Source organism: Crocuta crocuta, unplaced genomic scaffold (genome assembly GCF_008692635.1).
Source record: "Crocuta crocuta isolate KB4526 unplaced genomic scaffold, BGI_CrCroc_1.0 scaffold31, whole genome shotgun sequence".
Classification (NCBI taxonomy): domain Eukaryota; kingdom Metazoa; phylum Chordata; class Mammalia; order Carnivora; family Hyaenidae; genus Crocuta; species Crocuta crocuta.
The window spans coordinates 10198345-10211195 of NW_027528362.1; the positions used below are offsets into that span (position 1 = coordinate 10198345).

Here is a 12851-nt window from a genome sequence, read left to right on the forward strand (position 1 = left end):
TGCTATACCTCGAGGTCATAGCAATCATTCCGCTAATAGAAACTGACAGGACATAGAGACAGAACTATCTGATGAACACACACAATGACTAGAAATATATATATATAGAGAGAGAGAGAGACAGAGAGAGAGAAAGAGACAGTGAAGACTCAGTTTACCTCTGAGAAACCATCCCCCAAAAATAAACCCTGTATTAACAAGTGCAAAAAAATAAACGACCAAGTAAACCCCAAATCAAAGGAAAGCAAATAAAACCTCCAAACATTAAAACACAGTGTATAAAATGGTGTGAGAAATTTAAGTCACTTTCCAGCCTTTTAGTCAATAAAAAGCTGTGTTTGTGTCCTCGTTTGGATCCAGGCCCATCTTCTTCGACTTTACCCTAAAGGCCCTGCGAGAAGCGGCTGGAGGGTAAAAGCACCCAGAGTGTCCGAGCGGCAGCGGGCGGGTGCTGGGGGCGCCCCGGGGTGCCGGGGGCGCCCTGGGGTGCTGGCTACTCCTCGCGCGCCGAGCCGTGGTCCAGCGCGGGGACGCCCCCGACGCCCAGCGCCGTGCCGTTGTGCGCCGCCGAGGCCGCGAGCACTGTGTGCAGGAGAATCAGTACCAGGACACACAGCTTGAGTCTGGGGCTGCACAGTCTGCTCGCTGAGGACGCTGCGAGGGACGTCCTGTGCCGCGGGCCGCCGGTCCCCCCCGTCCCTCGGGCGGGCTTGCTGGCGCGCTCCTCTCTCCTGACATCACAGCATTCGGGGTCGTCGTTGGTTAGGAAGGTGTCGTAGAGCCCTGGAGGGTGAAGACAGCACAGGGGCCCGGTTATAGGCGCCTCGAGCCGGAGGGGCGCGCACAGTACAGCGAAGCTGCTACTTTAAGGTTCTGGTCCACAGACTCTTACAGGCACTTACGCATCGTGCAAAGGAAGGGCACCGGCAGTGCAATCTGGATACGCATCACCCGGTACTTTTAAGTCCTCACTGCGCTCTTTTTTACATTCCCGGAGGTCACACCGGGGAGGTTCTGGGGTGTGATGAATACACGGCAAAAAGTTTCATTGGGTCCAGAATCAGAACCTGAGGTTCTGGATCAGCTTGGTGACCAAGGCCGTGCAACCATCCCTTTGCCTTAGAAGGAGTGTGACCCACTGATGCACCACGTGAAGTGACAGTGACTCCTGGCGCCGAGTGAGACCACGGGGCAATCGTAGCATCACAGCTCTAGGCACTGCCTTTCCTGATCACTCCCTCTCTCCACCTGGCCGGTCTTAGCTCGCCTTCCTGGTCCGGGGGCAGCGCCTTCTAAGCATCCAACCGGGGACCGCTAACGTTGGATTTATTGTGTAAATATCTTACTCTTCCATTTGCTATTCTGCTGAAGAAGAGCCATCTCATGCCCGGACCACCGCAGCAAGAGGCTCTCTGTTGTGGGTGTGTTTCCAACCTGGCCTGCGCATCGCCTTTCGGGGAAGGCTCGCTCACTCTGCCCCTCCAGGCCTCTCTCTCTTACCGTCCCTCCTCCCAGGATCTCTCCCCTTTCCCCTTTCCCTGCTTCCTCTATAACAACACATTGTTCTCATTTTTTAAATTGACAAATGGAGATTTTAGAAACTTTCAACGTAGGTGAAAAGAATAAAATACTGGGCTACCTCTAATCTTTCCAATCTTGTTTCTTGCTCTATCATATATAATTTTGTTAAGTAGCTACATAACCCATTTTGTATCTTTTTTTTTTTTACTTGACAGCAGCATTTTCTCAAGAGTGTTAGAATAACGTTTCTACACAGATTGTACTATGCTATCCTCCAGCCTGAAGCCTTAAAAACGAGGATAGAGTAGTTATGAAGAGTAAATCAAGATTTTGTATGTAAAGAGCTTGGCTTAGCGCCCAGAGTACAGACGTATGACAAATTTTGGCTACTATTAATAATAATAGCTATTAGTAGGTTCAGAACACAAGATACCTTTACAACTTCTCAAGCAGCTTTTCTGGACTTTTCCCCATCAACTCATCAACTTTACTCTCAGCTATCTTCAAGTTCAGCTCTCCTGACATTGCCTGTGTGAAGTCTATACTATCTCCTGGGCTGCTAGCGTATTCTGTGGAACTCTTCAATTGTTATCTGTCCTTTTCACTGAACTGCTAATTTTCTGTCAATTTCCTTTCTCATCTGTCGCCTTCAAAGCAAGAACTATGTATTTCGGCTATGTGTTCCCACTATGTAACAGAATGCCTGAACAAAACAGATACTTAACAAGCATTTATTACACGAATAAACTCAATATATATTTGTTTAATAAAAATCTATTAAATAAGATATTATACACTGCAATCTTCAGTTTCTTTTAAAGAAATGACCAAGATAGCCTTATAATGATGCTTACAATATTCATTTCTTCTTAGGCATTCAAAGGTAAACTTCACCTTCTCCTAGATAGAATACGGAAAAAAAACTGAATTAATGAGGTCTGCAGCTCCGACATTTTTATTGTATGATATTTTCTTTTTTCAAATAAGATACCTCACTAGTAGACTAATCATTTATTGAAGTATACATTTTCCAGAATTATATTCTACAAAAAAGAGAATTTATAGTTAAGATTACAAGAATAGAAATCTAAAGTTCATTTAGATCAACATTTTAGAAAGTTAATAGTGAGAATATATTTGACAATTTCATCCAAATAAGAAGCTCTTCCAAATGTGTTCAGAAGCTGGTTTACTGATTTATAACTAAAGTCATTTCAGAAAGAATAAGGCAGTTTATTTAGGCCAATAAATGTACTATTCTGTCTGATAAAATTCATACTTTCTTTTCCCCTTGTCCATCCTCTTAATAGATTTTTTTCAGAGTTACACATGCAAATATGTTAATGATCAAATAATTCCACAAGATATTTTTAAAAACTCCTCCACCTCCCCCAGCCCCAATTTCTCCCCCTCGGAGGCAAATACTTGAATCTCTTTCTGCTGTTTCTGTATTTAGCTACATTTCTGGAAATAATCTGTTCTACGCTTTTCTTGATTTTTCACTTTTTATCTTTATAGACCTCCTCCTAGGACACGGGAAGACAAAATACTCATTTTTCAGCCCATATGCACCCCCACTCCTGCATGGCCGTAAGTTCACAGTTCCCTGTATTAAGACGTTGTCAAAACAATTCTTAGACCATGCAGTCAACTTGTGATCTCCCTCCCTCACCACTCAGGTCTTCCTAGAGCTGCTCACTATCTAACGGCTTCCTATGTACTCATGACTTCAACGCCAAGTACTTCCCAGTCGTTTCAGCAGAATGGAGATGTCTATCAGCTTTATCTCCTGGAGTCTATCATGATCTGGGCCTATTGCTTTTCAGCTTGGCACACAGCTACCAACTTGACAGCCCCTTCCCACAGGGACACCTGCGACCTCCTTCCGGTGGCTTTCCTATTGAGGAATAGCCTATATGTCCTTTCTGGGTTTGGCGGACCAAGGTATCTAGTATCTTCATAGGCAAAAGCTCATGGGAGCAAATTTCTGAGATGCTGCATGCCTAAAAATGCATTTATTCTACTTCATATTTAATTTGTTTGGCTGAGCATGGAATTCTAGTCTGGAAATTCTTATCCTTCAGATTTCTTTCTGTGCATGACGCTCATCTTCAGTTGTTGGGCTTCTGGGCCCTGCCCTTTAATTTTACTTTATTTTTTAATGATTATTTATTTTTGAGAGAGAGAGAGAGAGAGGCAGAGAGAGGGAGGGAGACAGAGGATCCCATGCAGGCTCTTCACACTCAGTGCAGACCCCGCTGTGGGGCTCGAACTCACAAACTATGAGCTCATGCCCTGAGCCAAAGTCAGATGCTTAAGTCAGACAGCTTAACCGACTGAGCCACCCCTGGGGCCTGCTTTTTAACTCTCTTATCTCATCTCTTCTACTTTATGCCACTTCATCTCTTTGCTCTACTTTCTGGAGGATTTGGGGAGTTTTATTGTGTAATGATTTTATGGAGGTTTTTTTTTCTTATCACACTTTAATTTCCAAGAGCTCTTTCATGTACTCCGAATGTTGTTGCTGTTGTTTTGAACTGACCGTTCTCATTTCACAGTGGCAATATATTCTTTTATCGTGGAGATATTTGCCGAGCTTTTATTTGTCATGTTTTATTTGCTCCCTGCATGGGCCCTGTTTTCTTCAAGTCATTTTTTTCTTCTTGGTTTGTGCATCTCTTATTTTTCACACGATAAGCCTGTGCATTCTTGACTGAATGTCTGTAGTAGAAATTACTACAATGGGGCACGTAAGCAAGGCTGCGAGTGGCCTGGGAAGGGGCCTGCCCGGACGCTTTAGATGGAGAAACACGCACATTTCCTTGGATCAGACTTCCCAGGAAACGTGCAGCTTATCTGTCTGGGAGAGCGAAGGCCGTGCTCCCAGGTTCCTGAGAACCAAATGGGAGAAGAGAGCTGCAGGTGGGGAAGTCTCCATCCAATGTGTACAAGTTCATCTAACCCTTACTTTGGCTCCCCCAGCCTACCTCCACCTGGTGGGGCCCAGCCCAGCAGCTTTCTCCAACCGTCTCCAAAAAATCGTCCTCCCCGCATAAAAAAATCCGCAGATGCCTTTCTCTGGGATTGAGGGCGGGAAACAGCTGGCATGGGCTGTGGAGATCTGACAGCTTCTAAGCAGACTTCCACCTTCCACACGGCTGTCACCTGCCTGCCCTGGTCTCTGCCTGGAGGGCCTGGGATGTGAACCTGGCTCATGTTCTGGGTTTCAACAACCTTTACCGTGCACCGATTTTTCTTCTAGAGGTTTTGGATCATTTAAGAATGATCCTTATCCATTCTTCCATCCTTTCTGATTTATGCCTAAAACCAATTTCTTTTCTGTTGGGTCTGCCTGGAAAACATCACTGTACATTTTCTCTGTCTCATTCGGCTCTGCTCCGTCTCTGATTCATTCCCCCAGCTAGGAAGAATACCGGCAGGCGGATCCGGCCTCAGTCTCTCCCCAGAAACCGACTCTCGGCCTTCGAGCATCTGGGCATCTGTGATGGGCCATTCCAGCTCCAGGTACTGTCCCTCCGCCCGATCCTCCTTCCCTGACCCCCTGGCGGGTGCACTTCCCGGGTGAACCACCTGCTCGCAGACAGGCTTCCTGGGAAACCGATGGCTAGCGGCTGGGTCTTCCACACACTCAGGGGACTACCGGGACTTATTCCCACACGAAAAGAAATCACTTCTCACGCAATAATTTCATTGTATAAATATATAAGTGACTGGGGTTATAAAAGGAAAAAAGGGAAATTTTCAGTGAATGAAATGTTCTGATACATTTTGTCTACAAAATACTCTATTTGAAATCTCTAATGAATCACTAGCTGCCATTTGACATTAAATAATAGTAATAATAGTAATAATAGCAAGTATTCTATCTTATAGTATCAACCTCATGGAGTCTTTTTGAGAATTAAATAATATACATAAGCTGCTTAGAATGGTGCCTGCAGATAGTCAAATCTCACATAATAATTATTGCTATTGTATGTTGGGACAAAGAATAGAATCAGAATTTATTATGAGAGGGCGCCTGCCTGGGTGGCTCAGATGGTTAAACTTCCAACTTTGGTTTAGGACATGATCTTGTGGTTTGTGGGTTCAGTGCCAACATCGGGCTCTGTGCTGACAGCTCAGAGCCTGGCGCCTGCTTTGGATTCTGTCTCCCTCTCTCTCTGCCCCTCTTCTGCTTGCGCATGCGCGCGCTCTCTCTCTCAAAACTAAATAAATATTTAAAAATTTTAAAAAGAGATTTAAAAAAGAATTTATCATGAGGAAAGGCTTTAAAAAACATCCAATTCAAATTCTTTTTCTGTTTTAAATTGGTCTGAACCACTCATGGAAGAATATTGTTTTTAATAGTTCAAAACAATTATTGTGATCATTATAAACATTATCTAAGTACAAGAAAGGCAAATATGCTAAGGAAATCATTAAAATAAACACATGATCATATTTAAATATAATCCTTCATTATCTCAGTAATTTACCTTTTACTGTCTTTAAGTCCAGAAGTACAGGACTAATTTTTTCTGCATACCTGAACAAGTAATATGCTTAATATTTTTCTGAATGCAAAAGTTTAAGAAACAGTAGAGTAAAAAGAAGGGGGAAAATCACCCCAAATCTGACTTCATTAAGATGAAAGAAGAAACAAGAAGAAACTGCTGGAATTTGTTTTCCCAACTTTTTTATTCATACAGATGCATATATTCGCGCATAAGTGAGTATGTAATTTGTAGATTTCACATGTGAATAAAATACTATTCAGCATGTGTGAATGCACATTGTTAATCTTTATTTGATTTGTAGGAGTAATTTTGAATTTTGTGTGTACATTACTAAGTGAGATTACATATGTAATATACATGCAATAAACATGCATAGTCAGTATACATAATTACAGAGTTTTAGAAACTCTAGAACAATTTATGTGCCTTGAAATCTATAAAACCCTCTGGATGCAAGTGTTTTCTTTAAGGTAATTTGCATAATTTTACAGTTTCTTTTATGGCTATCAATCTGTCAGGCTTGTCTTTTGTCAAGTCTGATCATTCATATTTCTCTAAAAATAGCTTGTTTTATTGATAGTTTTACATTTATTAATATAGAATTGTACATATTTTAAGATGAGGCTTCTATATTTTCTTCTTTATTGTTAATACTTTATTTCACCTTTTTTTGTCCCTGAAAAGACTTGGAAGTTTTTTTGCTCACTTTCCTTTGCATGATCAGAGATACAGGTCTTAAAATGGATAGGTTCTGATATTTATTCTGCTTGTTAATGCATCAATTTCTTAATTATGTTAATTCTTCTTCCTTTGTTTCGTTTTCTTTTATTATTCATCTTCTAACCATATTGAATTGAATGCTACTTTACTCATTTAAATTCATGTTTTCCCTTAATAAGTTATTACTCTAAATTTTCTTCTGAGAATAGCTTTAGCCGATTGTTTTAGGTTTTAATAGGCAGTGATTTTACATATTCTGTAGTTGTAAGGTACATTTCCTTTTCTATCTATGTGATTTAAAAAAGTGTTTTATGGCTTTTTAAAAATGTCAGTTGATACCTTTTCAAAACTATTTTTGTCACCAATTTCAAGTTTTATTTACCTTGATTTCAAGAATGTGGGCTTTAAAAAAGTTCATTTTCTCAAGGATCCTGGGTGGCTCAGATGGTTAATCATCAGATTCTTGATTTCCATTCAGATTATGAAGCACAGGTTCCTGAGATCCAGCCCAGCCTCAGGCTGTGTGCTGACAGTGTGGAGCCTGCTTGGGATTCCCTCCCTCCCTCCATCTCTCTCTCTCTCTCTCTCTCTCTCTGTCCCTCCCCTTCACTATTGTGCACTTTTTCTCCCTCTCTCTCAAAATAAATAAATATACTTCAAAAATTGATTTTCTCTAATTGTTTTCCTTGTGGGGTTTTTTTGTGTTATGTAAACCTATTATCTTGCTATTTTCACAAATGTTAATATTGTTAACAATACTTAGTTTCTCTGTTTATATATTTTTGCCTATTCAGAATGCCATCAACTGAGAAATGTGTCTTCTGCAATTATTTCTAATGATTTTGCTTTTTACATTTGGCTATTATATCAGCAGGTACAGAAAATTCGTAAATGTTCACATTTTTAACTAGACATTTACTATAAATCAAGAAAACAAGACACTCTTTGTTCTTACAAAGTATATTTGTTTGTTTGTCTTTGGTGAAGATTTGTTGTTTTTATTCCTCTTGTGGTAGTGAGCATATTTTGTCTGGTATTAATGTAAACCCCATGCATATTAGCATACATGCAGATATATCATCTGATATATCTTTGTCCATTATTTTAATTTTTCTTGGTCTCTTTATATTTTCACTCTACTGTGTTCTACATGTAGGTTTCACAATGATTGAAAAGGAGAGTTTAATCCATTTACATTTATTGTCGGATCTGCACTGCTTGGTCTTGCTTTCATCATCATATAATAACATTTCCAAACATTTAAAATTGTTTCTTTACCACTTCCTTTGCTTTCTATCATTTTCCGTGTGAGCATATTAAAATGCTATTTTTTCATAATTTGTTAAGTGCTTGCTGTTATTAATTCTACTAGAACTTAGCTTTTAGAAAACCATACATACTTGAACTTAGATTTGCCTAATTACCAGGATCACTGATAAGGAGGTTAACAAAATTTTGTTTCTTCCATCTCCTCATTCTGTATCAATTTTTGGCTACCATCAGATGTCTTAAACTCCGTTATTGTCAAATTACTCATATTTTATATCTTCTCACCTAGTTATTATTATTTAAAACATTTTAAAAATACTTATTTATTTTTGAGGGAGGGGGGAGGGTCAGAGAGAGAGGGAGACACAGAATCGGAAGCAGCTCCAGGCTCCGAGCTGCCAGCACAGCGCCCGATGCGGGGCTGGAACCCATGAACAATGAGATCGTGACCTGAGCCAAAGTCGGACGCTCAACCAACTGAGAACGCAGCCCCCAGCTCACACAGTAATTATTAATAATATTTGCTTATTGCTTTATATTTATCTTATTCAGGGATTATGTGGTTGCAATTTGGAGAAACCCAGAGGAGCTAATTTGGGTGGAAAAAAAAACAGAAAGCACAAGAACAGGTGGTGGGAGCAATACTGGAAACAGTCAAGCCTGTTTCATGACCCGCAAGGCCAGGAGCACACCTGGCAACGTCAAGGACAAACCGCTGGGGTGCGTGGGCGTCAGAGAGGGCCGGCCTGTGCCCAGCGGAGGTGAGCACCGTCGCCTGCGTCCCTGGGCCTCCGGGCCGACACCGCCCTCGGCAGGAGGTGGACACACGGGACTCCAGCATTCTGCTCTCTCGGTTCAGTGCCATCGGGAGTGGCAGAGATGGGGGTTCTGCTGACACACCCCGGGGGAGGAAAATCCACGGGACTTGTTTCTCTCACGCGCGGGGGCCCAGCCAGCCACACACTGGAGAGAGATTCCCGCAGAGCAGACACAGCCCCTGGTCGCCGGCCCACTCTTCTCGAAAGACAAATACGACATCAGCGGTCAAATGCGTATTGTCCCCTGAGGCCTGTAGGATGTTGCCTTCATTCTCAGAACTCAGGAACGTTTGGAATTTAATCTAATTTCTGTAATTTTGCCAGAATGGGGAGAATCACTTTCACCTGCCCATAGGAGTGTCCTGAAACTCAGGAAAGATATTTCCTATCATTTCTTTCCTCGGTTTTATGTTTTGTATGTTTTCAACTTATCACATTCCCTCTCCATTTCGATACTCTTGGTCTTCACTTTGGACCTGGACCCTATGTTCTTTATGTTTCTCTCTCCTTTTGTTGATTCCGATTTCTAGATGGTTGATGCTATCAGTCTAGCATGTATTTGCAAATTTTCTTTGTTGCCCTGCAATATTTTCTTCGTAAAATCTAAGCCCAGTATTATGGTTGCCTGCTTCCCGGCCAAATTCCCTTCCCACTCTTCTCCTCTCGTTTTAAAGTTTCTATGTGTTCTTGAGTTTTATCGAGGGGATGCTGTCTAAAATTACCCTGGAGTACTTTTTCTCCAATATGTGCTAGATCATTCTGCTTCTCAACTTCCTGCTTTCATGTAAAGCATATTTTATTAGATTCCATATTTCGTCTCCTGTGTGTTAAAGGTTGAACTAAGTTCCCCGCAGAGATATTAAAGATCTAGAACCTAGTACCACAGAATGTGACCTGATTCGGAGAGAGGATCCTCAGAGGCTTAATCAAGATGAGGTCATTACAGGATATCTAATCCAATGTGATCTGTGTCCATATATTAAAAACGAAAAGAAAAAGGAAATTGGACACAGAGACAGACATGGACAGAGGGAACACTGTGAACAGACACAGGGAGAAGGTCAGATGGAGAAATGATGTACCTGCGAGCCAAGGAATAGCAAAGTCACCGAAAACCCCCCAGGAACTAGGTGGCAGTGTGGACACTCCCTCACATCCCTCAGGAGGAATCAATCCTCCCAACACCTTGGCCTCAGATGCCTAGCCTCCCAAATTGTGACACATCTTTCTTACAACAGCCCTAGGAAGTAATATTCTGTGTATTTCTCTTTGAACAGTGATGTGTAAAAACAGCTCAAGTGACTTTATTGCTTACTTGGTTTGCCATTTCAACCCTCTGCCACCGCCACCCCCACCAAGGATGGTGTTCGAAGGGCAGTTAGGGATCCAGCCCTCTGGCTAAGCCCTTCCCAAGTTAGTTTTGTTCACCTGAATCTTCTCTGCATAGTAGTACGACACCCGTGTGACTCCCACCTCTGCTGCTGCCTCTCTGTGCTGCATTGGAGAGAAGCCTGTGCCTTGCTCCGGAGACCCCGCATGGCTGTCAAGAATGTTTCTGGTCGGCCAGCCCTGGCCTCAGGAAGTCCGGGACAATGCTTGCCAGCTCTCTCTCAACTTGCCCTTATCTGAAAACCATTTTCCTCCAAGCGAGGACTTGTGGAGTCACAGGTCTTGAACTTTCCCCTGAGGTGAAGAATTGCAGGGACACCCCAGTGTGCTCTGATGTGATCCCATTTCCATTCCTCTTGAAGAGATGACTCAGTTTCTCGCATGTGGATGGGCCCTTTCTGATGGCCTAGAGTTCTCATGTTCCCTTGGTTATTTTACTGGACTCAGAAGCAGGACAGTCGGATGCTTCTGTTTACTTGGCCACTTACTGTCTCCTCTTCCCACCCCGTCCCCTTAATAGGAATTGTTAATAAGAACTCCTTAATAGGAATTGTTAATAAGAACTCCTTAATAGGAATTGTTAATAAGAACTCCTTAATAGGAATTGTTAAAGGTACCAGGGATAAGACGGCATGAACACCTAACAGAGTTCAGCTGGAATGTATTTTCATAACAAAAAAATAAATATTTTGGAAATAAGCTGGCAATAATGGCGATGAGAAAATTATTACGTGTGCATGGAGATAAAAATGCTCGAACAACATCAAAAAGCAAAACATTACCTTTCTTTCTCTTCAATCCTAATCCTCTTCTCCGGGGATAAACACTGTGGATGGATTCTGTTTCTGCTTTTTTGTTTGCTTTTATGTTGGGAGTGATTATCTTCAGAACTCTATACACCAAATTCCTTCATCTACTTCTTAATCCAGTGAGTTTAGATCTGCTGAGAAAGCTACAGGTCTTTCCTACCCCAGTGATCCCTACATGTGGCCATTCATTGTTTTTTTCTAAAACGACAATGGCATTTTCCCATGCATCTGCGTTCTATATACTGATTTTGAATATTGAAAGTAAAATAAAGTACATTCTTAGGGCTCATTTAATCCCATTTCATTACAATATTACTGAAGAGAGTTTAAAAATTAGGCACAATAGATTCTCACTTTTATGCTTTATCAATTCATAAAAATCATAAGCATTTTAGATAGCTTTGTATGTGACTCATGATTCTCTTGCACATTTTTCCTGAGTTCTAACTGTCTTTCATGTTTCATCTAATCAGGAAGATATTTTACCTTCTTTCTTGTATCGCTAACTCATCCAGCCTCATAATCATAGAGTCTCAATGTTCTGTTACAAATGAGTTACCTTTGCGGCACAGATATCATCTTACCATTTATTTTTCACTATACCACCCGCATTGAGGTCCTACATTATCTTCTTTCTTGTGCCTTTATTTTACTAGAGTAAAACTTCAATTTACGATTCACATGGCATGTGTGGAAGGTAACCTTTCATGAGTACACATATTTAACACAATTTTTTAAAGTTTATTTATTTTGAGAGAGAGAGTAACTGAGCGAGTAGGGGGAGGAGCAGAGAGAGACAGAGAGAGAGAGACTGAGAATTCCCAAGCAGGCTCCGTGCTGTCAACACAGAACCCAATGCAGGGCTCAAACCCATGAACTGTGAGATGATGATCTGAGCTGAAACCAAGAGCCAGATGCTTAACGACCGAGTCACCCGGGTATCCCCTATACATACTTAATTTAAACGAATAAACTTCATGGGGCACCTGGGTGGCTTAGTCGGTTGAGCGTCCGACTTTCGCTTAGGTCATGATCTCGCAGTTCGTGGGTNTAAACTTCATTCTTGCATTTTGAAAGACAGTTTTTCAGGTACAAATCCTAGATTCATAATCTTTGTCTTCTAATAACTTTGGAGGCATTACTTTACTGTATCTGAGCGCCCAATGCTGTGGTAGAAATTGTAACCGTGTGTGTTTCTTACTGATGTTGTTAACAGATCACTACTTATTTACCAGCCGAGCCAGCACACAGTTATTTATGTACAGCCCTTGGGTCAGAGGTCTAGAGGGGCTGACTGCTTTCTCTGCCCCATGTTCACAAACCAAAGTCAAGATATTGGCAGGGCTGAGTTCCTTTGCAGAGACTCTCCAGGAAGAATTCACTTCTATGGCCATTCAGTTTGTTGGCAGAATGTGGTTCTCTTTGCTTGTAAGACTGGGATCCTGATGTCCTTGTACGCTGTGGGCAGGGCAATTCTCAGTGCCCAGACGCTGCGCAGCCTGCTTCTTGGTGCCTGGACCTTTTCTCCACCTTCAAAGCTAGTGGTGACCCGCAAAATCCTGCTCATTAGTCCAATCTCTCTGGCTTCTTTTTCGTAATCTCTTCTGCCTTTCACACTAGGCCTCTGACCGACTGTCTGCCTTCTTCTGTGGTTTTCAGGGCTTAGGTGATTAGAATGGGTCCACCAGATAATCCGGAATAATCCTCTACCTCATGGTCCATAAACTTCATCCTACCTGCAAAGTCTCTTCTGCCTTGCAATGTGTTCACTGGTTCTGAAGATTAGGTTAGGGGCATTTTCGTGG

General features: G+C 41.9%; 1 protein-coding gene across 1 annotated transcript in view; it reads right to left on the reverse strand.

Annotated features, from left to right (window-relative positions):
* Nucleotides 1-6: 6 nt before the first annotated feature.
* NALF1 (NALCN channel auxiliary factor 1) overlaps nt 7-12851 on the reverse strand; it is a 638784-nt gene continuing 625939 nt past the window's right edge. The window contains 1 exon segment of the mRNA XM_077753908.1: nt 7-783. Within this exon segment, the coding sequence (XP_077610034.1) occupies nt 494-783 (290 nt within the window). The 3' untranslated portion in view covers nt 7-493.